Source organism: Engraulis encrasicolus, chromosome 5 (genome assembly GCF_034702125.1).
Source record: "Engraulis encrasicolus isolate BLACKSEA-1 chromosome 5, IST_EnEncr_1.0, whole genome shotgun sequence".
Lineage (NCBI taxonomy): Eukaryota > Metazoa > Chordata > Actinopteri > Clupeiformes > Engraulidae > Engraulis > Engraulis encrasicolus.
This window is the reverse complement of record NC_085861.1, coordinates 56,170,895-56,198,266: the sequence shown is the minus strand read 5'-3', so window position 1 is coordinate 56,198,266 and position 27,372 is coordinate 56,170,895. Positions and strand designations below refer to the sequence as shown.

At 41.3% G+C, this 27,372-nt stretch overlaps 1 protein-coding gene across 1 annotated transcript; it reads left to right on the top strand.

Annotated features, from left to right (window-relative positions):
• On the top strand, positions 1-26,226 carry LOC134449857 (gamma-aminobutyric acid type B receptor subunit 2-like). The gene is made up of 20 exons (XM_063199967.1): positions 1-214; positions 2,815-2,952; positions 4,343-4,513; positions 4,716-4,817; positions 5,503-5,568; positions 6,162-6,350; positions 6,949-7,191; positions 8,757-8,820; positions 9,126-9,209; positions 10,780-10,924; positions 13,497-13,629; positions 13,834-13,941; positions 15,061-15,183; positions 15,782-15,892; positions 18,257-18,481; positions 19,584-19,760; positions 22,711-22,819; positions 23,707-23,776; positions 24,788-24,922; positions 25,282-26,226. The coding sequence occupies exons 1-19, from the start codon at positions 62-64 to the stop codon at positions 24,894-24,896; spliced, it is 2,520 nt and encodes an 839-aa protein (XP_063056037.1). The 5' UTR covers positions 1-61; the 3' UTR covers positions 24,897-24,922; positions 25,282-26,226.
• The last annotated feature ends 1,146 nt before the right edge of the window (positions 26,227-27,372 follow it).

Below are 27,372 nucleotides of genomic sequence, written 5' to 3'. Positions count from 1 at the left end.
GCTGCTACAGCGTTTGCTTGTATGTTCTAGTGGTCAACACACCGTACCGGTCTTGTGGCCCATGCCCTTGTGCCCTGATGATGAAATGGGGTGTGGTGGTAGTGATATCTCCAAGGAGACGCTGCCAGCCATCCAGCTGGCCCAGCAGCACTTGAGGAGACAGCCGGCTCCTCTTGGGAACTACGAGTTGGAGCTTCATCCTGTAAATTCACAGGTAAATTACCTTAATTTCATTCATGTGTCTAGCGCTTCTTATTATCTTCTGTGTAGATTGCAACTTTTTTATTGTTGTGTTATAAACCCTTGCACACCTACTCAGGCCCGTTGCGTTAAGGTAAGCAATGTAGGCAGTTGCCTAGGGCCCCCGAGTAGGTGGGGCCCCCAAGGACGACAGGTTATGTACCCAACAGCAATGACGATTTTAAATAGCTTCATAATATGGCACCGTCATCTGTATGAAGGGCTCTGCTGCGAGGGAAGCAACAGCGCCTCCCTAATACCCCCTTCCTCGAGGGGGCCCCCTTCCAATAGGTTTGCATCAGCGACAACGTGAAAATGTCAATTGCCGAACAGCGAGCGCATCGACAATTTAGTCAAAGTACCCCCATCTGGAGGGGGCCCCCTTTCCAATTGGTTCAAGCATCATATTCAGCGCAAACACAAACTGGAAATGAAGCGACATAATCTCTCTCACTGGATGTTACGCAGACGCCAGTTTACATGACATTTTTAGAGACAGTTGCTTTTATAATAAAAGTTAATCTTGAAGACGACACATTCGGTTACTCTCTGTACTGCCAAACCACCAAACTGTCCCAGGCCAGTTGACATCGCACAGACAGCGAGATGCTTCATTTACAGTTTACATGTTTTCAAAAACATCCACGTGCTGTAACAAGCACTGGGCAAACGCCGATTGTTCAATAAGGCGCCTTTTTTCGACACGGAACTGATTTGGATGTGGACAAACGCAAGAAAAAACGAATGAACAATGTCATGCCTATCGGATAACAGGAGTCACAAGTGCGCTGAGTGGGATAGCTAAATTGTAGCACAAGTCCCTTTCTTGCTATTACTATGTGGGTTACACATTGGAATTTTGGACCATGATTGTGGAAACGCGCGGATTACAGTTAGAGGCTGGGAAACATTCTGGGATACATTCTGCGGTCAAGACAACTCAAGGTAAGGGCACCGGGATATTGGTCCCTATAATTGACACAGTTGTCAACCGCGGAGTAACGTAGGTTGTTCAGTGATCCTTGGTCGCTGCATATTCGTGTTTGCTGCGGTATTACTAATAACACAAACATTTGGATTGTATTTTCAAGTGTGTGATGGATGCAATACGAAAAAAATATAGTCGGGGAGAGCCCTTGGCTTGGTTACAGACTTGCTTACCAATAGGACCCTATCACGTCCCCCCAACCCCACCGTGCCTGCTCATTCGTTTCTCATCCTTGAGTTTCTGGACTTTAGGTTATTGTTTTATGAGTCAATATTTCGTTTTGCACAAATGGAGCACCCCCGGTTAGATTCTCAAAGTGGTTGGAAACTAAGATTAGACCATTCTTTATTTGTGATTGGCAATACAGATCATGATTTTCGTGGTAGGGTAAAAAATAAACTGATTGGGCCACATAGGCCTACTTTCATTTGAGATAGGCCAGGTTAAACAACTGAACATTCAATTAGCCTACTTCATGAAAAATTATGAGCCTACTGAATGGAATGTGCTATATTTTCCCAGGTCCTTCTTCATAAAGTTTCATAAAATGAACTGGAGGGACTAGTTATCATAATAACTAGATTTACTCACCGAAAATGCTGGTGTATGCGTGCTCTTAATGCATTCATTGCCCTTCATGCATGTGTTGCCCTGCATAGCCACAACACTGTCTAAGGTGACTTGTTTGTTCCATTATGTTTCCATGTGACATTATGTTGTATTGGTAGGCTATGTGAGGCTATGTAGGCTAAAATGATCTGGCCCATCTGAAACAGAAATTCTGGCGCCGTGGTTGCCCCGTCAGGAGCCCCCCCCCCCCAAATGCCCTAGGGCCCCGAGTACCCCTTTGCCTAGGGCCCCCAAAATCCTAGAAACGGGCCTGCACCTACTTGCTTTACGTTCAAGTGTTACGGCAACATTGAAACTGAGAAAAGGCCTTCAAAGCCTCAGTATTAGGTTGGATATTGCAGTTGCCGAACATTTCTTCCACCATGAGAGCCTAAGGTAGCTCATTGCAGCAGTTGGTTGAGGGTTGAAATTTTGAAAACAACCCAAACAACAACAAAAAGGTAACTTCAGTGCATTTCATTTCAAAGGAACAGCCTAGTACTAACAGCTCAAAGGTAGACAGACTTTTTTCTACATAGACTGAAAAACAGATTTTTTTTTAAAAAAATGACTTGAAACCCATTTAAAGTTCCAAAAGGGGGTTCCAGCAGATCACCACCAGTGTTTCCAGATGGAAAATGCTGAACTATCGTACCAAAACTTCAACATGATTGTGTTTAGGCTTTTTTCTGGCATGGAACAACCAAATGGTTGTTTAAGGCAACTGAATGAAAACTTGTACATCATATGCATTTGATCGTACAGAGGACAAAAGAATTATAATTAATCATATAATTATTATACATCTGGCAACACTGACCACCACCAGAGTGCAGTAGGAAATGCAATGCAAGGATTGATTGTGTGCATGAACTTGAAAGTCTGTTCATGATTAACGCTACTCAGTCCTAACCATCCTGTTTCTTTCCTTCCATCTCTCCTCCCACCCCCCACCATCTCGCCCTGTTTGCACCTAGTGTGACGTTGATGAAGGATTGAAAGCTTTCTTTGATGCCATACACCATGGCCCAAAGTATCTGATCATCTTTGGAGGAGTTTGTCCATCTGTGGCTTCCATTATTGCAGAGTCTCTGAAGGGCTGGAATCTTGTGCAGGTAGAGACGATTCGATTTTTCGATTGTTTTAACAATCAATTCCACATGAAAGTACAGATCTATGACAATCTTCTTTAACATGTGAAAATTTGCACCTTTAAGTTAGGTCCATTCTTTGGATAAACATATTCCCTTGAGACTACAGTTGCATGGAGTCCTGAAATAATTTCGAGCTTGCATAGAGTCGGCATACAGTCATAATGGAAGGGGCTTAATTCAACAACCATTCTTTCCACACATTGTGCCTGATTAATCCTGGAATGGGAATATCCCTACTATTAGGGAAGAAAAAAATCAATGAATCATTTGATTTCATCATGTTGTCTGTATTGAGGTGGTAATTTCTTTCAACTCTGAATGCAATACATAACACTTTGCGGATGCTGATTGCTTTGCTGCTTGTGACTCACATAGTTACAGTATTTAGGTGCAGGGTATTGGTTGCAGTCCTTGGAGCAATATGAGGTTAGGCACCTTGCACTTCAGCCACAGATGGAATTGTAGGGTAGGGAGGTAGTTATTTAGGTGCAGGCTATTTGTACAGTCCTTGGGGCAATATAAGTATACTAGGTAAGGCAAAATAGGTAGGGTAGGGACTGGTAATGGTGGAATCTGCAGCACTCTTATTGTAACACTTATTTCCTAATAAGGTCACCACTGCAAAGCTAATATAAATCAGAATATTGGACCTCCCTTGCTTCAGAGGCCAGAGTCCGATAAAAGGTTTTACAATAATTTGCGTCTTTTTTTTTTACAACTAAACGCAGTTCTTCCATGACGTCCACTGCGATTTTATTGGTTAGATGGTTAGCCCCTTCGCTGCCAAGCCACAAACAACAAGGCAAAACTGCAAGGTTATACAGGCAGGTTATGGTTAGTGAATGTTTTGGTGTAGGTACAGTTTTTGGCATTTGGCTTATGTACTACCTCGGACGGAACTGTTCTTTTTCTCCTTCTTCCTCCTGTGGCAGCAAACGGGTTAAGCGTTGCAGCCAATCAAAACTCATGACAGAACTGCATTGTGAAAAAATACATCAATAATTAATACTTATATAGGATACTATAGGCCTACCGCAATTGCCATATTTTGAGTCTACCCTACACTGTGCATTGAAACATGGAATGTCTACTGGAGACAGTGAAAATGGACTTGGTCCGAAATGTCTGTTCCTCCAGTTTTAGCCTCTGACTTATGATTTAACTTTTTGGCTAATGTACATTTTTCCACACAAAATTTGTATGCCTCCTTTTTTCATCACCTAGTGATCACTACTCTTTGGGAGCGAGCAGACGCACCAAGCATTACACGGGTCATAAGTGTAGGCGCAGATGCCAACCTTGCTAGTTTTTCTTTTACTGTATAAACTCTAACATGAGCAATTTGTGTTAGCTGTCTTTTGCATTGCCAGCTGCTATGTTTGAGGATGAGAGAAGATATCCACATTTCTTCAGTGTGGTCCCATCAGAAAATGCCCTTCACTCAGCTTTGATCAAACTTCTCAAATACTACAGTTGGAATCGTGTTGGCATACTGAGACAAGATGGTCAGGAATTCTCTGAAGTAAGTTTGGGTTATTTTATTTTACGGGGACACTGTAACAATGTATTGCAACTTGTGTGACTGTACTTGAATACACTGACAATGCTTCAAAAAAATATAGGGGACACTAAAACAGTGCAATGCAACTCCCAATCAATTATACTTCTGCTAGTTGGTGCCCAAATGGCAAGTAAACAACTTTGATTTTGACTTTACCTAACAGGTGCAGCAAAATTTAACAAAGATGCTGTTGTCAGCGAAGGTTCACATTGCAAGCATGGAAAGCTTCATCAGTGATCCATCGCACAGTCTGCGAACATTCAAGGTAATCATGTTATGATGAAGAGTCTTTTTTTATTTCAGCCAATGAAGCAAATCTTATTTTCATTCTCCTCATTGTGTTCAATTGTAGAGAGTTACTTGTGCACAATCCCTGGTGCTGAACAAAAGGATTACGTATTTTTGGAAAAGAGGTTCGCACACTTTAGATTTTTCTTCTTTAAGCTATTTTTTCTTCTTTTTATTTATCCATTCATTGGCAATGACGTTTCGACCTGAATCTGAGGAAGACCGAGAGGTCGAAACGTCATTGCCAATGAATGGATAAATAAAAAGAAGAAAAAATAGCTTAAAGAAGAAAAATCCAAAGTGTGCGAACCTTTTTTCCAAAAATACCTCATTGTGTACAAGCAATGTTTAATTAAGACATTCCATGTACCGGTATACCAATTTTTTTAAGTCTTCACTTCTGGGAATCACTTTGATCTTTAAGCTGTTCTGTTTTTCTGTTTTGTGTTTCTCAACGGGGCTCTACAGCCCACTGTTACAGAACTCCAGTAGTAAATGTTAATGGGAAAAGATGACATTTGTGAATGGGCAACATAAATTATGGAAAAATGACATTCTACGGAGGGAGTTCACGTTTCCCTAACAAAAAAAGAAATGTTACTCATACAAAGGGAATTGGTGCAGTGTTCATATCCTACAATGTTTTGTGTAATGTTTTGCAGGAAAATGACGTGAGGATCATAATTGGGCTTTTTAATGAAAGCTTAGCAGCTGAAGTCTTCTGTTGTGTAAGTTTCAAAGTACTCGCACACATATTTTACTTGTAAGCCGCTTCCACCAAATATGGCTCTGTATAGGTATGTGTTATTTATATTTACCTCTCAAGAAGGTTATGTTTTTTCAGTCGTGTTGGTTTGTCCGTTTGTCTGTCTGTCTGTCTGTCTGTCAGTCATCAGGATAACTCAAAAAGTTATGAACGGATTAAACTTTGTGGAGTTGTTGGAAATGACAAAAGGAACAAGTGATTAAATTTTGGTTGTGATCTGGATCACAATCCGGACCCAGGATTAATATATATATATATATATTTTAGTTTTATTATTATTATTTTTATTTTTATTTTTTTTCACCATTGCTAGCCTAGAAATCTATATTCAATATATATTCAATATATTATCTATATAAAATCTATATTCAATATATAAATTGAATTGCGGGACAGGGCGAATTTTGATATTATAACTCCACAAAAATAAGGAAGAAAGACCTAAGAAAAAAGACAGTGTAACTGTTCTATCAAACAGCTTCCTAGGCGGAGGTCTCTAGGTTTCTAGTTTACATATTGTTCCTTGTTTTTTGTTGTTCCCCCATTCTTTCCAAGGCCTATCATCTCAACATGTTCAGCAGTGGCCATCAGTGGGTGATGCCTCGATGGAATCAGAAAAGCTGGAGGATGAACAGAAACTCAGGGAACTGCTCATACTCCAGTCTACAGAAAGCTATGGATGGATCTATCAGCGTGGATTTTGAGACAGTTGGCTCCAAGCAGACCAGAGGCATTTCTGGACAGGTAAGATGGTTGTGCTTCAATCTTCATTGGCCTGAAATGCAGAGGTGGACAAAGAGAGGGTACACAATTTCTTTCATTAAGTGAAAGCAAACACATCCTTGTCCAAAATTACTCGACTAGTCGAAAGTTTAAGTAAAAAGTATTTGTTTTAAAAAAAAACTGCAGTGTGTGTGTGTGTGTGTGTGTGTGTGTGTGTGTGTGTGTGTGTGTGTGTGTGTGTGTGTGTGTGTGTGTGTGTGTGTGTGTGTGTGTGTGTGTGTGTGCGTGTGACTGCCTGGTCCATAGAATATTTAACAACGAACACTTTGAAAATTATAATTCAACATTTTTCTCTGAACAATATACCATAGATATTGACTTTGTGTGTGTGTGTGTGTGTGTGTGTGTGTGTGTGTGTGTGTGTGTGTGTGTGTGTGTGTGTGTGTGTGTGTGTGTGTGTGTGTGTGTGTGTGTGTGTGTGTGTGTGTGTGTGTGTGTGTGTGTTTGTGTGTCTTGTTGTGCGTGTGCACGTGGCTGCCTGCCTGTTCTATAGAAAATTTGACAATAACGTACACTTTGACTTTTGGCTTTCTCTGTCATCTTTATTTTTAATTTTCAGACTCCACAAGAGTATGAACAAGAGTACGAGCTCCTTCGCAATCAGCAAGGAGTCGGCTCCGGCCAGTACCATGGTTTTGCCTATGATGGCGTGTGGGTTTTGACCAAAGCTTTGGCACGCGTGATGGAGACTGTGCGAGACAACGAGAAGTACAGCGAGCTTCGAAACTACACAGTTAGCGATGAGGAAATGTCTCAAATGGTTGCTGAGGCAATGAGTGAAACCTCATTTTGGGGTGTCACGGTGAGTAGTATTGATCTAATGTTCATACAATATGTACAATACAATTTGGGCTGTCAAATGATTTCGTTTTTAAATCGCGAAATTCCATAGTTAATCGTGATTAATAGTGACTTTTATTCCATGTTTATTTTTTAAATATTTTTGCATTTCAAGAAAATGTAAGCCATATATGCCAGATGCTGCAAAGCACAATTAACATGTTCAAATGTAAAATGGGATCTTAGCTTTTAAGTGCAATTTCTTTAATGTTTTTTATGTTCCTCAGAGGCTGAGATATTTTGATTTTTATAGGCTGACGGTACAACTTGCAGTTCCTGCCGCGAAGAAGGATGAACCACATCCAACAGGATTAACTGTGAACCTAAGAGGAAGCTGTCTGAGAGGGATGTTTGGGTGACCGGCTGTGTGTATTAACCCTGTGGAGTTCTCGATGGACTGTTCTGGTGGAAACCGGAGAGTTGAGGTGCACATTTAATTCTACAGTGATTTGGACAGCTGTGGTGTTATGTTTTTTGGATACAGTTCGGCTTAGCACCCAAACATCCCTTTCAGAGAGTTCAGACAGCTTCCTCTTGCTTACACAGTTAATCATGTTGGATGTTGTTCATCCTTCTGGTGGTATGCAGACATTACCTTGAATACCTTGGCTCTTGATACATCACAAAGACTTGCTGTCTCTGTCAAAGATGCAACAATCACACGCACACCAAGAGTTTCTCCTTTTTGAACTCTGATATGTCACCCATAATGTTGTGTGCATTGCAAAATTTTGATCAAAACTGTCCTCTTACCCTGCTAATTGAATCTTCACACTTCACCTTACTGTTGCAATGTGCAGTTAATGAAGATTGGCCAACAGGCTGGTCCACTTGAGCTATGAATCTCTCCACTGAAAAATGACAGGTGTTTCCATTATTTTGTCCAACCCCTGTATTTATATAGCGCAGTATCACAACTATGAAGTTGACTCAAACCGCTTTCCAAAAACACATATACACATGCACATTCCCACGTTTAAAGACCAGCTCTGGAGGCTGCAGTACAGTGCCAACTGTCCGGGGTTCATGTGAGAGTGCACACGCATACACGCACAACAATAATAATAGTCCTAAAAAAGATTACTCGGGAAGCTATTGAAACATAGCCTACAAGCACAGGAAGACGGTAGTTTTACTTATCTGAAAGGCGTTATCAAATCTAGATCTGCAAGGGATATCTATGTGATATCTATACTGTAACTATGTTGATGTACGTACATACTGTATATGTATTATGTATATATGTATATGCCAACCTAACTTGATATGTAATCCTACAGTGTATGCAAGACAGAGAGTGAAATTGAGTTTCTGCATTTATTAATAAAACAGAGGGAAGAAAACAAAATCTGTATACATTCTTACTACTGTGTATTGTTCATGTTTCTATTAAGCTTAGGAAAGCGTTTAGAATGAACAAAATCTATGTACTACTCCCATTTTTTTCTCTACATTTCATGTGGTGATGAGGCCTCTGTCAAACATTATGAGTTTTGTGTTTTTTTGCTTGTTTGTTTTTCAATGTAGGGCCATGTGATGTTTAGAAATGGCAAAAGAATGGGAGTGTCCATCAGGCTCACACAGCTTCAAGGTATTAGAGCCAGGGCCACTGACAGCTTTGGCTGGGCCCAGAACAAAGTCATTGATTTCTTTGATTTTTGCTGTAGTGAAATAAAATACACATTAGGTTTTCCGAGCCTGGTTTCATGAAATTTTTTCTGAGAAAAATGTTGAATTATGATGATATTCTATTTCTTATTCAATTAAACAAATGTAATATGAAATTATTATATGGATGTTTATCAATAGAAGAAGATTAAATGACTAGTAATGTTCTAGGTGGTGGAAGAGACAAGATCTTAATTGGGAAAAGTTTCTTTTTTTTCATTCTTCTAGATGGAAATGAAATCGAGGTTGGGGAGTATAACTCAACGGAAGACAGACTAGTGCTTAAAAAGAACCTGCGCTTCAAAGGTTTGAGCTTCTAGACATTGTTCAACTGATTTTAATGTTACATTTACTGTTCTGCCACAAAGGCAAAAGTGCAGTAGCTTTGCTTACATTGAGACTGAGAAAAGGGCATTCAAATTATTGGTATTAGGTGGGATATTGCAGTTACTGCAAGCTTGACATCACAATATCTTTAAAACGTGACTCATTTGGACCATAAGGCTTTGTCACAAGATAAAGTGGTTGTTATGAAGACCATTTTCAGTCTAAACTCAATTTTAACTAAGGCTGTGTCTCAAATGCCGCACTTGTGCACTTCGGGCACTGTTTTTCAGTGCCTAGGGCGCTCACGCTGAAAATTTCAGTTGAGCCAGTGCACTGAAAGTGCCAGGATGATCCCCTAACAATGGCGGAAAAATGCAGTGCTTGAATGATGGACACTGCACGCACTAAACGGCGGCCATGTTGGCAATGACACGGAGGAAATGTGGCATTCAGTTCAGTAGAAGAGTTTGGTCAACAGTCTCCTAATTCTATAAGTAATGTTGATGGGACAGCAACCTTTTCATGCCAAACAAAGTATTGTATGTGTGGTTGTTGTCCTTTGGGGTGAAGGACATGGAAATACAAGCACCAGACGCTGTGCATTGTAAACAGTAGCCAACTCATATTTTGGCGAGCTAATGCCATGCTCAGCCGTCACTTCCAGCGAGGACACAGTGCATAGTGCTCAAATATCTCTACGACACTATGCACTAAAGACCTCAGTGCACTGTATGCACTGTGCACTGACTGTCAGTGCACTGACAAAAGTGCGTCATTTGAGACATAGCCTGTATATGTAGTGACTGCACTTTGCCTTTGTAGGGCAGTGTTTGGTGTAGCTGAGCCACCTGGTGGAGTTTGGCAGAACTACAAATAATTTGTCTGGTGAGTGCCAGAGCCATGGAAGTAGGAGTTGGGCTACTCCCATTGACCTCCATGTTCCATTTTTACACAGAGAGGACGGCTCATGGAGCCTTTGACACACAGATCAGCCATTGACATAGTGCCAAAATAGTTCCAGGAAGTGAGCATCAAACACAGAAAGTGAAGTAAATGTGAATGTAATTCATTTGAATTCATTTTTGCATCATTTTTGCTTGTTATGTAGTGGTTTTGTGTTTGTCTCTAGTGAAAGAAAGACGTTGCCTAAAATGATTTGAATCTATGTAAATCATATCACCAAATGACTTACTGTACCCCAGTGGTTTGCATAACTCTGAATTGAGAGTCAGGTGCCATCTTTAACTGCTCTTGTTTTTATCTGCATGTCTTAAACTTGATTTATACAGTATCTTCCATTGGTGTCATTGGTGTAATATAATGTGAATATTTAATAACCTGCATTGCCTCTACGAGAATTGTCTTGCGTATTGGGAGCCATACAATAAGCACTTGGACATACAGACGATTGCAACAGTCCACAAAGAGAAGACTTAAAACCATAGAAAACATACAGTAGCCAGAGTAGATCAAATAAAAATACTGGCAATAATAATAAAATAAAATGTAAAAATGTGAATGTATTTCTGTTTTGTCCTACTCTTCACAGCAGCAGGCCCACCCCGAGACAGAACGGTGGTGCTTCACCAGAGAGGCAGAGTCAACACTGGGGTCTACAGTGTCATGTCACTTGTCACAATCTTAGCCATGTGTATGGCAAGCTCTTTGCTGTTCTTTAACATGAAACACCGGCATCATTGGTAAGTCATTTTGCACTTCACAGCTGCTTTCATTGCAAGTACAATGGACCTACAGTACGTACATACAATGTGGGTACATGCGTTGATTGTAGAGAACCTCTGGCATGTATTCCAGAAACTTTTTGTAGCAAATAAACCTCGAAAATTCCTAAGGTGCTTTCAAAATGTAGTCCGTAAATGATGTACCTATTTTTTAACACACAAGACTTGGTGCAGATTCGCCCTCTGGTTCAAAAGTGATCGCACAAACAAAAAATATTTGACAGAAGGATGGACACATGATCAACTGGGGAACATTATGTCTCCGACCCAACACCTTCCTTCATGCGTACACACAACATTCAGTATCAATGTGTTATGCCAGTGGAAATTCTATGGAGGCATATACAGTGCCCTCCATTATTATTGGCACCCCTGGTTGAGATGTGTTTTTTAGCTTCCAATTATTATTATTTTTCTCTAAATAATATGGGACCTTAATGGAAAAAAGAGAAAAATCCAACCTTCAATACAAGTGCATTTATTCAGTGGGGAAAAAATCCCACATAAAGAAATAATTATTTGACATCAAATAATGTGTGTCACAATTATTAGCACCCCTGTTGTTAATATTTTGTACAACCCCCTTTTGCCAACAAAACAGCACCTAATCTTCTCCTATAATGTTTCACAAGATGGGAAAAGACAGAAAGAGGGATCTTCAGCCATTCCTCTTTGCAGAATCTCCCTAAATCATCCAGAGACCTGGGTCCTCTCCTCTGTACTCTCCTCTTCAGCTCACCCCACAGGTTCTCAATGGGGTTGAGGTCTGGGGACTGAGATGGCCATGGGAGGAGCTTGATTTTGTGTCTGGTTAACCATTTCTGTGTAGATTTGGCCATATGTTTAGGGTCATTGTCTTGCTGAAAGACCCAGTGACGACCCATCTTCAGCTTTTTGGCAGAGGGCAACAGATTTTGATTTAAAATGTCCTGGTATTTCAAAGCATTCATGATGCCATGCACCCTAACAAGCTTCCCAGGGCCTTTGGAAGCGAAACAGCCCCACAGCATCACTGACCCACCCCCATACTTCACAGTGGGTATGAGGTGCTTTTCAGCATGCGCATCTTTCGTGGCACGCCAGACCCACTTAGAGTGTTTGTTGCCAAAAAGCTCAATCTTGGTCTCATCTGACCAAAGCACACGGTCCCAGTTGAAGCCCCAATACCGCTGGGCGAACTCCAGACGTTTGCGTTTATGATTGTGGGTGAGGAAAGGTTTTCTCCGTGCATGCCTCCCAAACAGCTTGTTGGCGTGTAGACAGCGCCTGATGGTTGATTTGGAGACTTTGTGACCCCAGGATGCTACCATTTGTTGTAATTCTGTAACAGTGAGCTTTGGAGATATTTTGATTTCTCTTACCATCCTCCTCACTGTGCGTGGTGGCAAAATAAACTTGGGTCCTCGTCCAGGCTTGTTTACCACTGTTCCGGTTGTTTTGAACTTCTTAATTATTCCTCTCACAGTAGATATGGGCAGCTGCAGTTGAGTGGCAATCTTCTTGTAGCCTCTGCCTGACCTGTGAAGGTCGACGCACATCTGCCTCACTTGTATGCTGTGTTCCTTTGTCTTTCCCATGTTTAAGAGTGGATAAGAGAAATGGCCTCGGTGTCACGTCATAGTTATACCCCAGGGAAACAGGAAGTGATGAATTACTAATTAAATGTTCCTACATACTCTGGTAAACTTTGTAAACTACTGTAGAAATGACAGAAATGCTTCAATTATATTTATTTCCTGGGAATTGTTAAGGGTGCCAATAATTGTGGAACAGGTGATTTAATGAAAAATAAAAAAATTTTTTATTTTCTTACAATTCATTTGAGTTGAAGGCTACATTTTCCTACAATTTTCAGTGTGACAGTATTCGTCTGCAATAAACACTGAATTTATTTTAAGGCTTTTAACACATCTCAACCAGGGGTGCCAATAATTATGGAGGGCACTGTAAGATGTACCAAGTGTGTTTCCACACTGGCGGTTGAAAAAACAACAACGTGATATTTCAACCAAAATAGGAGGGCTTTGAGAAATGGATGGGTTCTGCCCACAACAAAGCAACCCCCATTGCACAATGGTAGCTGCTATTGAGAAATGCACCCCTGTACTGCACTGCACTATGTGAACTTGTGAAGTGCAACTGTTAAAGGTGCACTGTGTAATATTTTTAGTTAGTTTTTTAGTTAGTTATGTTTTAGTTCTAGTTGATTTCCAGAATGAATTCATGCTGCCCATTCACAAATGTTGCCTTTTTCATGAATACTTACCACCACCATCAAATTCTAGGTATTTGTTAAGATTAAGAAAATTGCACTTTTCATCCATGAAAAGATGGATCTTCTTCATGTATTTTGAAATTCAATAGACATTTTTAGCTGTAAAACCTACTGTACTTTGGTCAATTTGGTAAATGCTAGTTTATTACTTAGTAAATATTCATTAAATGAATTTGGCAATACGCAGCACAGTACCTATTCTGGCCACAATCCTACACAGTGCAACTGTTACTAACAGTGTTTTCTTAATGGCAGGGCCATCTGGATGTCCAGCCCATTCATAAACAACCTCATCATCGTCGGCGGAATGCTCTCATATTCATTCATCATTTTGTTCGGCTTAGATGGGTTTATGATCTCAGACGGGTCCTTTGGTTTTCTCTGCACAGTAAGAAACCCTAACTTGGAGGACTACAGTTAATTTAACTACTGTATACTGTAGCTCTCTCTCTCTCTCTCTCTCTCTCTCTCTCTCTCTCTCTCTCTCTCTCTCTCTCTCTCTCTCTCTCTCTAAGTATCTGCAGCTCTTTTTCAAAATGATTAACTGGTCTGTCTATCTTTCTGTGTTCACCATACTCTGTCCACACTGCAGGTCCGCACATGGACACTAGCTCTTGGCCACACCATGGGCTTTGGGGCCATGTTTGCCAAGACATGGAGGGTGCACGCCATTTATAAAAATATGCAGCTGAAGAAAAAGGTATTCCTGTTTAGTTCCATGCTTGACTGACACATGGAGTATTGATAATTGTATGCATATTTTACATATGTACTGTATGTGCAGTATGTGCATACTCAAATGGATCCACTAACCGCTTGATGTAGAGGCATTCTCGCTTAAAATATTTCTCTGAAGACCTATGATCAAGAGCTGTTGATTTTTTAGAAAAAAATTCTGAAAGGTTACTAAACCATTTCTAAAAGTCTTGGATGTTCACAAATGCATGGTTAGGGAATGCACAATGTCGTGTTTGGAGGTGGTGGGAGCATCATTATATGGGACGACCCTGGTGCCTCAGGCCCTTGTCAGTTTTGTACTTGTGTACAGTAAGGCACATAAAGCAGACACAATTTGTTCATCCATGCGATTCTGGTGAAGATCAGACAATATTTAATGACAAACTTAAATTAAGATGTGAGAAAGGGTGCACAAACTTATTCTTCCGACTGTATTGGGTTCAGGTTAGTAGAGGCCAATCAAGCTCATCTACACCATACTCTGTCATCCTCCATACCTTTATGGACCTTGCCTTGTAGCATGGAGTTGTCAAAAATATTTTGGTATCCTGATGCTGTATAGTGTATGCATGCATGCGTGCATGTATGTATGTATGGATGGAAATACAGTATACAATGTATCGAAAATGTGATGTATATGGTCTTTTCTGTATTCCTTGTGGAAGTACCATGGATAATGTTAACTGCTCTCCCGGCCTTGGGAAGGCCCCAGAACAGTCATCAAATACATGTCCACGTTGGATACAAATAAATCACTTGACAGAACATTTTGCTGGATGATATCAGCTTTTAAAGATTTGTGGTATGTAACACATTACTGTTTAAATGCAATTATTTGGCCTCTGCCGTGGCCTAATGGTAGGGCACTGTGGTCTAACGGTAGGGCACTGGGCTACTATGCCGGCAACACGGATTCAATTCTGACCCGGGTCGTTTGCCAATTCTTCCCCGTCTCTCTTTCCCCACTCGTTTCCACTGTCCTGTTGAAAATAAAGGGAAAAAAGCTCTAAAAACAAGTTTTTTAAATGCAATTATTAACATGTTTTGTAACAAAATTCGTTGCATTGCTCTTTTCATCCAGGTCATAAAAGATCTCCGCTTGATTGTGATGATTGGCAGTCTGTTGCTGATCGACCTCTTTGTCTTAATCTGCTGGCATATCGTCGACCCACAAAGGAGAGCGGTCGAAGAATATCGCACAGAGGTACACACAGGGATGGAATACTGCACGGACCTAGCAGGCCCAGAGAACTTAACCTCTCTTCCCCTGATAGATGTTCAGTGGTGTCATGAAAGTAGGCTTTGCAGACAAAGATAGACTTGGGCAGCATTAAAAAGAAAAAATGAAATTACACATGGGGCCTTTAAAAGAGCACTGTGTGATATTTAAAGTAGATTTCCAGACTTCATTCACAAATGTTACCTTTTCCACGAATACTTACCACCTCCATCAAATTCAAGTGTTCATTATGACTGCATTTTTCTTACTTGAAAAGGGGGATCTTCTCCATGGTCCGCCATTTTGAATTTCCAGAAATAGACATTTTTAGTTGCAAAACTTGCTGTACTTTGGTCATACTAGTAAATAATAGTTTATTATTCAGTTAACATTCATGACAATTTGACAATATGCAACACAGCGCCAATGAGCAGCATATGCAATACTTACTCTGGCCAGTGGCCACCGTCCTACACAGTGCACCTTTAAGGATAGTTTTGGTCCTCCCAGTATATGATTACAATGTTTGCCTTGTTGATCTGCCCTTCCCTCCCCTGAAGCTCACTCTGTGTTTGGTTTGCAGGTTGATTTAAATGGTAACCGTGTTGTTCTCCATACATCTTTGGAGCATTGCGAAAGCATGTACATGAACACCTGGCTGACCATTGTGTATGTTTATAAAGGCATTCTCATGGTGAGGGCACACACACACACACACACACACACACACACACACACACACACACACGCACTACACATATACTGCGACTGTGTGACTGTTTTGTATTACCCTATTAGACAACAGTACTTAACTGAAACTGCTATATAATGTATACTGAATAGCTCCAAACATGGATATGTTTTATGTGTAGCATATTCTATGCATTACCGTTGGTCTAAATGCTTATCGCAACATATAATTCTTCATGACTGTTGTCAGCACGTATACAGTGCCCTCCATTATTATTGGCACCCCTGGTTGAGATGTGTTTTTTAGCTTCCAATTATTATTATTTTTCTCTAAATAATATGGGACCTTAATGGAAAAAAAGAGAAAAATCCAACCTTCAATACAAGTGCATTTATTCAGTGGGGAAAAAATCCCACATAAAGAAATAATTATTTGACATCAAATAATGTGTGTCACAATTATTAGCACCCCTGTTGTTAATATTTTGTACAACCCCCTTTTGCCAACAAAACAGCACCTAATCTTCTCCTATAATGTTTCACAAGATGGGAAAAGACAGAAAGAGGGATCTTCAGCCATTCCTCTTTGCAGAATCTCTCTAAATCATCCAGAGACCTGGGTCCTCTCCTCTGTACTCTCCTCTTCAGTTCACCCCACAGGTTCTCAATGGGGTTGAGGTCTGGGGACTGAGATGGCCATGGGATGAGCTTGATTTTGTGTCTGGTTAACCATTTCTGTGTAGATTTGGCCATATGTTTAGGGTCATTGTCTTGCCGAAAGACCCAGTGACGACCCATCTTCAGCTTTTTGGCAGAGGGCAACAGATTTTGATTTAAAATGTCCTGGTATTTCAAAGCATTCATGATGCCATGCACCCTAACAAGCTTCCCAGGGCCTTTGGAAGCGAAACAGCCCCACAGCATCACTGACCCACCCCCATACTTCACAGTGGGTATGAGGTGCTTTTCAGCATGCGCATCTTTCGTGGCACGCCAGACCCACTTAGAGTGTTTGTTGCCAAAAAGCTCAATCTTGGTCTCATCTGACCAAAGCACACGGTCCCAGTTGAAGCCCCAATACCGCTGGGCGAACTCCAGACGTTTGCGTTTATGACTGTGAGTGAGGAAAGGTTTTCTCCATGCATGCCTCCCAAACAGCTTGTTGGCGTGTAGACAGCGCCTGATGGTTGATTTGGAGACTTTGTGACCCCAGGATGCTACCATTTGTTGTAATTCTGTAACAGTGAGCTTTGGAGATATTTTGATTTCTCTTACCATCCTCCTCACTGTGCGTGGTGGCAAAATAAACTTGGGTCCTCGTCCAGGCTTGTTTACCACTGTTCCAGTTGTTTTGAACTTCTTAATTATTCCTCTCACAGTAGATATGGGCAGCTGCAGTTGAGTGGCAATCTTCTTGTAGCCTCTGCCTGACCTGTGAAGGTCGACGCACATCTGCCTCACTTGTATGCTGTGTTCCTTTGTCTTTCCCATGTTTAAGAGTGGATAAGAGAAATGGCCTCGGTGTCACGTCATAGTTATACCCCAGGGAAACAGGAAGTGATGAATTACTAATTAAATGTTCCTACATACTCTGGTAAACTTTGTAAACTACTGTAGAAATGACAGAAATGCTTCAATTATATTTATTTCCTGGGAATTGTTAAGGGTGCCAATAATTGTGGAACAGGTGATTTAATGAAAAATAATTACTTTTTAGTCAGGGATTTTTTTTATTTTCCTACAATTCATTTGAGTTGAAGGCTACATTTTCCTAAAATGTTCAGTGTGACAGTATTCTTCTGCAATAAACACTGAATTTATTTTAAGGCTTTTAACACATCTCAACCAGGGGTGCCAATAATTATGGAGGGCACTGTATATACTTATGTCAATAGATATAAAGTCTTATGAATACATTGTAATGCGTTATGCATTATAGCATCTTAAGAATAGCAAGTTCATAGAAAGTGTTACCATATATAGGTCTCCTATCCTGCTGTGTACCATCATGGGATTATAATGCTGTTCTTAACTAATGCGAATATTGCTTATATTATGTGTGGTTTATTTGTTTTTATGTTAGTTATACAGTTTATTCTATTGTGATATACTTTTCTTGCCAACCTGTTTTATGTGTAAATACATTCTTTTTTAAAAGTATGTTTTGGGGGCTTGTGGGGACTTTATTATGACAGGACAGTGTGAGACAGGAAATGTGCAGGAGGGAGATAAGGGGTAGGGCTGGGAAATGACCCCGGCCGGACTCGAACCGGGGTCCCCATGGGCAGGCAAGCCCAAATGTGGGGAGGCTTAGCGTGTTGCGCCACAGCGCCCCCATGTGTGAATATATTCTTCTCCATCACTGTAGGTGTTCTGCTGTGTGCTGTCGTGGGAGACCCGCCACGTCAGTGTTCCAGCTCCGAACGACAGCAAGTACATCGGCTGGAGCCTGTACAGTGTTGTGGTGTTGTGTTTGATCTGCACCGCCGGCTCGGCGCTGACCAGGGAGCTGCCAAACATCCAGTTCTGTCTCGTCTCTCTGTCCATCTTCACAGCCACCACTGTCACTCTAACGCTGGTCTTCATACCAAAGGTATTTGTTTTTAAACTCCCTTTTAAATGACAAATGTTAAATGTATTAAGGGCCCAAAGACATTAGGACGTCAGACTTGTAGCCCAAAGGTTGCCGACCGGCCAGGTTGGTGGGGGGGAGCAATTAACCAGTGCTCTCCCCATCCTCCTCCTCCATACCATGACTGATGTACCCTGAGCATGGTACCGTCCCGCCGCACTGCTCCCTTTCCGCCATTGGGGGCTGCCCCCTTGCATGGGTGGGGCACAAGTGCAATTTCATTGTGTGCAGTGTGTAGTGTTCGCTTGTGTGCTGTGGAGTGCTGTGTCCCAGTTGGGCTTTAACACTTTCAAAATTAATTCTGAAAATGGATTATAATTATGAAAATGTGATTATAGTTATGGAAAAGGAGACCAGCTTAGTTCTATTGGTTTCGTTTATCTTTTCCCCTGAACACATGAAACATCCATATTTACCCCTCCCATTCTACCCAGTACCCACTCTTTCTCACCGTGACTGGACCTGAACAATAGAATACTGATGGGCTGTATATCAGACAAAAACTGAAATAGCAAAGTCAACATACTGTATATCTGCAAGCAGCAATGAGGAGCCAAGCAGCGGAAATGGCCAAATTTGTAATGGTAGCAGGGTGTAGTGTATATAAGACATTTAATACAGATATTGACAAGCACACACAAGAAAAAGTTGGATTTGCAAAGTTTGGGTTTGAGTTATAAAGCCTCTTCCCCATCATATTCATTTGTCTGTAATGACTGAACGCTTTGACCAACAGAGAAATCACATCATCACATTTGCCAGGAATAGTCTGAACGTAATCTAGATCAATTGACCAAAATTAGTAAAGTGGATAATGTCTGCTGATTCAATCGAATAAGGCAACCAAAGACCTACATTTGCAAAAAAGTGTATGTTTTTGCCTGAGTTGGGCATAAAATGAGCTCTGATGTTCACAACAATATACGTACATGTATAAATACATTCTGCTTACCAATTATACTTACACTGTAAATATCTAAGTCGCTTTGGATAAAAGCGTCAGCTAAGTGTAATGTTATATACTGTAATGTACTTTTTCCTCTCCTGTCTTACTTTCTCAAAGCTTATTCTACTGAAAGGTCTCCCTGGGCCAACTGCTCGTCTACCTCAGCTGAAAATCAGGCAGTTCATCAAGAAACAGCATCAAACATCTAAGACCTCCAAAACAGGACGAGCCCATACAGACGATCTGGAGGACCTTCAGGATTGCAACCAGCAACTAAGAAACCGCATTATTGAGGTACAGTTGGGGACGATATTACTAGCCCCCCTCCTGAAATTAGACATCTCTCTTGATTTCTCAGTGAGAATGACCATTATGAACCGTTTCTGTTATTCTGGAAACAAATACACTGATGGAGATAATGTCCAATGAGTTGAATTTGGATTTTTCCATTTTCACAATGAGTTTAAACAAAAAAAGGTTAAAAATGGCATGGACAAAATTATTAGCCCCCTTATCATTAATAGTCAATAGAGTGCCATTTATGAACCAAAACCGACATCAGGCACTTTGATTAGTTGTTAACTATGTTGGCACATGCCCTACCATGGATTTTTGCCAATTTTTCATTGCAAATAGTTAACCTGGTCCAAATTGCATGGATGTTGAGGATGGACATTCATTTTCAGCACTCCTCAAAGACTATCTAAAGGATTGAGATCTGAACCCCAACATGATCATGGTTTTAGTACTATCCCTTTCTTCACCTGACAGAAGCAGAATTCATGCATCAAAGCAGGTGCAATTGAATCTCATCAGATGAAAGCAGAGACTTTCAAAACTCATTTTTGACTTTCAAATGTTCATAGGCAAAGCTCAATAACTCTCTAATATGCACCGCCTTTAGTATTAGGGTTCTTCTGTGATGATGGCCCCAAAGCCCAATATGATTACAAGCCCTAACAGCTGTCTTTCTTGAAATAAAAACTCCAAGTGAGGCCAGGTCAATGAGAATCATCTAGACAGGTGTCCAATGCTTCTTTGGTCTAATGAGACTAAGCGGTTTCCACAGTTACACATAGTGGTGGGGGCATCAAGTTTTTAGACTGTTTAAATTAGTTCAGAGGTTCTTCAAGGACACTAAAACCATGATACTGGAATGACCCGCTCAAAGTCCAGTCCTCAATCCCACTGAGAGTCTGTGGCAAATGTCTATGCTCAGCATCCATGCAATTTGGACCACCTAGAACACTTTGCAGTTAAGAAATAGGCCAAAATCCCTAGTTGGGCATGTGCCAACCTAGGTAACAACTGATCAAAGTGCCTGTTGTCAGTTTTAGTTCATAAATGGCGTCATATGTAAGGGTTAACGTTCGGCGAGAAGGTCGCTACCGTGGAATAGCAGCACGACAGAGAGAATCTTTAGACCCCGACGCGGAGCGGAGGGGTCTTGTTCTCTCTGAAGGCTGCTATTCTTTTTTCACCAAAGCGACCGACTCGCCGAAAGTTAATCCGCTTATTATATGGATATACTTAAATGATTCACACATGCGGGGACATTTCTTTAGACCTATTTAATATTACGATTGTTGCTGCGCAAAACAAAACAGTGCCGTTGTGGAACACCGCTAGGCAACAGCTAGGTAGGCTAGCCAGGACAACATGTGTTGTCTATCGCAGCAGCTGATTAGAGTGACAAAAGAGTGATATGAAACATTCGCTTTAGCCACTGACTTGTATACAAGCCAGTGGCTTTAGCAGTGAACGTCTTGTTGCCATTGACAGCGGTAGCCAGGACAACGGGTGCTGTCTATCACAGCAGCTGATGTAGTAGTCTTGTTGAAAAAGTCCGCTTTAGCAGTGAAAAGTCTTGTTGCCCTTGACAGCGGGTCTGTTATAGACGCAACCCGTCTTTTTTTTCGTTATCGAAAAATAACAGACGTCCGAACGTTGGGGAGCCCCGTTGAAATGAATGGAGCATTCGACAGATGACGTCACAACCATATAATAATGAGTATTATTATATGGTTGTGACGTCATCTGTCGAATGCTCCATTCATTTCAACGGGGCTCCCCAACGTTCGGACGTCTGTTATTTTTCGATAACGGACGGGTTGGTCTATAACAGACCGCTGTCAATGGCAACAAGACTTTTCACTGCTAAAGCGACTTTTCAAACAAGACTCTAATCAGCTGGCTGTGATAGACAGCACCCGTTGTCCCCTGGCCACCGCTGTCAATGGCAACAAGAGTTTCACTGCTAAAGCCACTGGCTTGTCTACAAGTCAGTGGCTAAAGCGAATGTTTTCATATCACTCCGCAGGGGGTCCGGTACGTCTATTTGTCACTCTAATCAGTGCTGTTGATAGACAAACACTGTCCTGGCTTGCCTTCCTTGCTGTTGCCTTGCGGTGTTCCTCTTCGGCTCTGTTTTGTTTTGCGCGAGCAACAATCTTCATTAAATAGGTCCTAAAGAAATGTCCCCCGCATTGTGTAAATCATTTAAGTATATCCATATAATAAGCGGGGTTAACTTTCGGCGAGTCGGGGGGGGTCGCTTTGTGGAATAGCAGCACTTCAGAGAGAACAAGACCCCTCCGCTCCGCGTCGGGGTCTAAGATTCTCTCTGTCGTGCTGCTATTCCACGGTAGCGACCTTCTCGCCGAACGTTTACCCCTTACTTAATGATACGGGGGCTAATAATTTTGTCCTTGTCATTTTTGCCCTTTTTTGTTTAAACTCATTGTAACGATAGAAAAATCCAAATTCAACTCATTGGACATTATCTCCATCAGTGTCTTTGTTTCCAGAATAACAGAAACGGTTCATAATGGTCATTCTCACTGAGAAATCAGGAGAAATGTCTAATTTCAGGAGCTACTAATATCGTCCTCAACTGTACATGTAAATAAATAATTGTTTGGTAGTAAGGCACTTCTCACTTTTTTGTGATTTCTTTTTTGTTTGTTTTTTTAAATACTGGTGGTTTGCTCATGACAAATGCAGCACACCATCACACACACACACACACACACACACACACACACACACACACACACACACACACACACACACACACACACACACACACACACACACACACACACACACACACACACACACACACACACACACACACAGAGAGTGAAGTGAGTTCATTTGGAATACAATCTATTTAGGAGAATTTACTGTACGTTAATGTAGCGAGAGCATTTGAGGTCACTGTCTGGATTTATTTTCTTCTCAGCTTGATGAGGAGCTGGATGGGATCTGCATGCAGTTAGAGAACGCACCTCCTCTCAATCTCCAGGAGTCCCATCCAGAATCTCTCGTGATTACCCATGCTGAAGTGTCTGGTAAATGTTGTTGAAATTTGTGTTTTGTTTTTTTTTTGGGGGGGGGGGGTGATGATGAGAGCAGGTTGTAGAGGTTGTGGCCAGTCATGGGTAAGCGGTTAGGTTGCCGGTTGCCGGTTCGACTCCCGACCCGCCAGGTTGGTGAGGGGAGTATTCAACCAGTGCTCTACCCCATCCTCCTCCATGACTGAGGTACCCTGAGCATGGTACCGTGCCGCCGCACTGCTCCCTAGAGGCGGCATTGAGGGCTGCCACCTTGCACGGATGAGGCATACATGCAATTTCGTTGTGTGCAGTGTGCAGTGTTCACTTGTGTGCTGTGGAGTGCTGTGTCACAATGACAATGGGAGTTGGGGTTTCCCAATGGGCTTTCACATTTCACATGAGGAGGAGGGCTGGAAACAAACCCCAGGTCCCCAGGCGTAACAGTCAGTAGCCTAACCGTTTGTAGCCATTTGAGCCCAGGCTCGAGGCCTTTCTGGGGCTTTTTTTTGTGTGAGTGGGAAAGAGAAACGGGAGAGGGTGTGGGAAATGACTGGATAAATATGAACATGCAGCTAAGCCTAAGGGCCTCCGCGGAGGTACTGCAGGGGGGGCGTAGAGAAGGGACGATTTATATACAATCTTGATATGCTTTTATAACCTTTCCATGCATTGTGAGTAAGTAACAATATTCACTTCAATGTTTTACATTTAAGTTTAGCAAAAAAAAATGTTTTCGTATTTGGAAAATGGGAGGTGGGGGGGCGCAAAAATATTCTTAGGTTCAAAAGGGGGTGCCAGCAGAAAAAGTTGGGGAACCTCTGGCTTAAGATACAGTAAGATAAGGTCATTATAGTGTAGGTTTCTATCTCACTTTACAATTTGAAATATTTTCTTTTACTCAGGCAAAAACTGTTCAGTATCAGAAGCTTCCCAGAAAGAAGACCACAAGACAGACGTGAACTCGCCAGAATGGTAACTTTCATGTGACTTTTTTGTTAACGGCAGAAGTCTGCGTGGGACTGATTTTCCCTCCCCCTACCGCACACTCCCGCCAACTTCTATCCCGCTCCCGTCCGCATGTATAATATATAATATTTAGACCCACTCTCCTGCCCACATATGTTATGACTTGTCCCGCTCCCGCCTTGCTAAAATCCAGCATTTTTCACCAAGTACTTGTTGTGCTTCCATTATACCCTGCCAGAGATACCCTCCCAATGTGTGCACTGATTGCCCAACAGGCCTAGGTTAATAGAAAGTAAAACCAGTGTCATGGCATGCGCGCTGCACAAAATTGACCTAGGCGCCTGGAGCTGCATGGATGCAGCATCCAGATTCATGAGATTTGAGATTTTTTATTAAAAAGGTGGGTATTTTGGATCTGAATTAATACATTTTAATGCAAGATGGCGGTCTTAGCTTTTAAAATCATCTAATTTCATGCTTTTATGTGCCTCAGAGGCTGAGGTATTAAGGTTTGTATAGGCTTTTATAGGGCACCGTTCCCACAAAAGAGCCTTGGCATTTAGCAGGTGTTTTTGCAGGTGCCTTAAGTTAAAATGGGTTAAGTCCCTTCATCTGTCATTCAAGTTGTGAATGCACTGCATCAGTTTTGGGGGCTCATTTCATGAGAATGCACGTTATACTGTGCCTTACTTGATATGACCTATATGTGATTTTATGATCTTCTGACAGTGTAATGCTCCTCTTCCCTCAGCATTATTGTTGAGGCACTGCATCACTTTTGGGACTTGCTGAACAAAACACGTTAATAGTGTAAATAGTATAACATGATCTGAATTTGTGTTCCAGTGTCCAGTGTACCTCTCCTATGAGTGACTTCTTAAGCCAATTGATTAATTGAAAGTCAGGTTATTACTGTAGCTGTCCAACAATATGGATAGATGACAAAACGTCTATTCGGGGCTGTATATAGGGAAATAGTATAATGTGATCTGTAATGTGAATGGGTGTGTCCCGCAGTATCCAGCGTCGTCTGTCTGTCCAGTTGCCTATTCTCCACCATGCCTACCTCCTCTCCATCGGGGGAGTCAACGCTAGCCCCAGCATGTCATTGGAGTTGGACAGCTAGCCGTCAGTCTGCACAACCTCATCAGGGTAACACTTGAATCATTATGCCTTCTTTTCTTACAATAAACGATAAAATGGCGTCATATGTATGACATAACGACGTAACGCAGTCATGCATGTGCCATAAACATGATGTAATGTCAAACAATTTATGACTTTGTCATTAAGTGACATTCAGTAATGGTAAAGGCAGCCCAAACAATGTCAACTTGTCATGACCATAAAGCATTTGTGACATTGACATCACGTTTAGGACACGTCCATGACTGTGTCAGGACACTGTTTTCACATTATTATGACACTGTTATGTCATACGTATGACACCTGCGTCAAGTTAAGTGTAATCCAATAAACTGCATCTCTTTTTACCTTGCTGCTTCCTGCAGGTATGCGAAAGCATGTAACATCATAACATCAGCTCAGCTGTCGCCATGGCTGGATTGGCCATAAGGCATACAGGTCACTTGCCCAGTTGACTGTTGATGATTTTGGCCTGGTCCTTCCCTCAATGTAGTGGTATCAGTCCTCATGCTGCTACAGCTGACCTCTCGGAGTCAGATTATATTCATTTTGGCTGTTGTGGTCAAAATAGCTCGCACTTGATGACTGAAGATGATGTACTTCATTGTCTCTCTCAATGCCTGGTGGACCGGTCTTGGCTGAAAATGCTTGGCCTGATTTTTTTGCCGCAGTCTAGCCATCGCTGTCCCGCCACACAATCACCACCTGGGCGTGACTCTGGAGAAGGTGAGCGTGTTCGCCATACAAGGTTATACTTTTGAAATGTTGTAATTTATTGTACATCAGGGTAACACTTTAGGAAAGGGTTCACATGTTAGCCTTCAAACATGTCTAATTACAGTCTGTCTACGTAAGTGACCTATTAAAAATGTAAATACATTAGTAAAAAGGCCACATATTATGAGCCAGATTGTAGTACAGTTAGCCAGATTGTAGGAGAATTAACATGTTGAAAATGTGTCAGAAAAACACTTCTATTTTACTATTTTCATTATTTTGTTTTCTTTCTTCTATTTTTGTTTTCGTTATCACTTTGGTGCTTCTTGAACTGTTGCTTGTTCTTTTGATCATGTTCATTGTACAAATGGAGACTCAGGCAGTTACCCCTGAATGAGCAATGCTTTTATTAATAAAATGTGTAGTATTTAATTATATATATTTTTTTATAATACTCTACACAATATGTACAAATATTTCAAATGAGTCCCCCATTTTTGATCCTTCTGTATTTTTACATATTTCTGGTGACTTTAAACAGCATTCCTTATTTCAGTACCAAAATAATGAATATTGAATAAAATGTGTCCTGAGGCCTGGCTTGTTTTAACCATTGTTTACTGGTCTTTTTGAAGGTGGTGAAGTTGTACTGGTGAAGATTTTTCTTTATGAAGTTAATAATGGTGGAGGGCCAGGGCTCGTCCAACCAAATGTAAAAACAACTGGTATCTATCCAAGCCCAATATTTTGCATTTATTAATCATTTTACAGTAGTGGTGGTAGGGCATGACCTTTTCGTCAAAAAAGCTTTCAGTGTTCTCTTAAACTGCACAGGAGAAAAAAAAGATATCAGAAAACTTCCATATGTGTGTTGCATCCATTTTATTTTGAATATGTAGACTTTCATGAGTGATCCACAACAAGTGCTGCATGTAAAGAAAGGGACCCCTAATCAGCTGTGAACACCCTGTGCACCATGCCAGTGGCTTTCAACATCACCAGTGGGATAACAAGACGCCGGCCGGTCAAATGCCACTTGGATAGACGGTTGCATCCTAAAATGTAATATTACGGCAGTCATGGGAACAATAAGAAATCAAATTCTGCTTGTTTGAAAGATAAGTCACACAAAAACCCCAGATTCAACATGTAGGCTGTGTTTGTCTGTAAATTTAGTGACTGAAATGCATGTTACTGTTTAGTTTCTCTACCCAGAGTCTAGGTCCTAGTAGACTAGCCTTCAAAGTGTGAAGGTCTGCTGTTGTTTTATTGAGTTCAGTGGTGGTGGTGGTGGTGGGGTGTACTTTATGTACAGTGACAGAGTTACACTGTGTACACTATATTGCCAAAAGTATTTTCTAACCTGCCTTGACTCACATATGAACTCGACCAACATCAGTGTGTAGTACTGTGTACCCTCACCAATGCGCTTTTGGAAGAATGGTAAAAAAAAAAAAAATCATTAAAAAAAAACAACTCAACCTTGTGGAAAGCCTTCCCAGATGAGTTGAAGCTGCAAAAGGTGGACCAATATTATATTGAACCCTATGGGTTAGGAATGGCAGTGAAGTATGGCAGTTAAGTTCATATGTGAATCAAGGCAGGTTAGCCAATACTGTTGGCAATATAGTGTAGGCCTACGGTTTGTTCCAGAATTAGGTACAGTTATTCAACCCCTTGTAACAGTATGTAGTATCCCGTAGATTATATAATTTAATTGAATGACTCAGTCAGTCGGT

Excerpts from the sequence above, each read along its gene's own strand:
- LOC134449857 (XM_063199967.1), top strand. The coding sequence starts at position 62 with ATGCCCTTGTGCCCTGATGATGAAATGGGGTGTGGTGGTAGTGATATC. Across the intron at positions 215-2,814 it reads TTCATCCTGTAAATTCACAG|TGTGACGTTGATGAAGGATT; the intron begins GTAAATTACCTT and ends GTTTGCACCTAG. Across the intron at positions 19,761-22,710 it reads TAAGAAACCGCATTATTGAG|CTTGATGAGGAGCTGGATGG; the intron begins GTACAGTTGGGG and ends TTTTCTTCTCAG.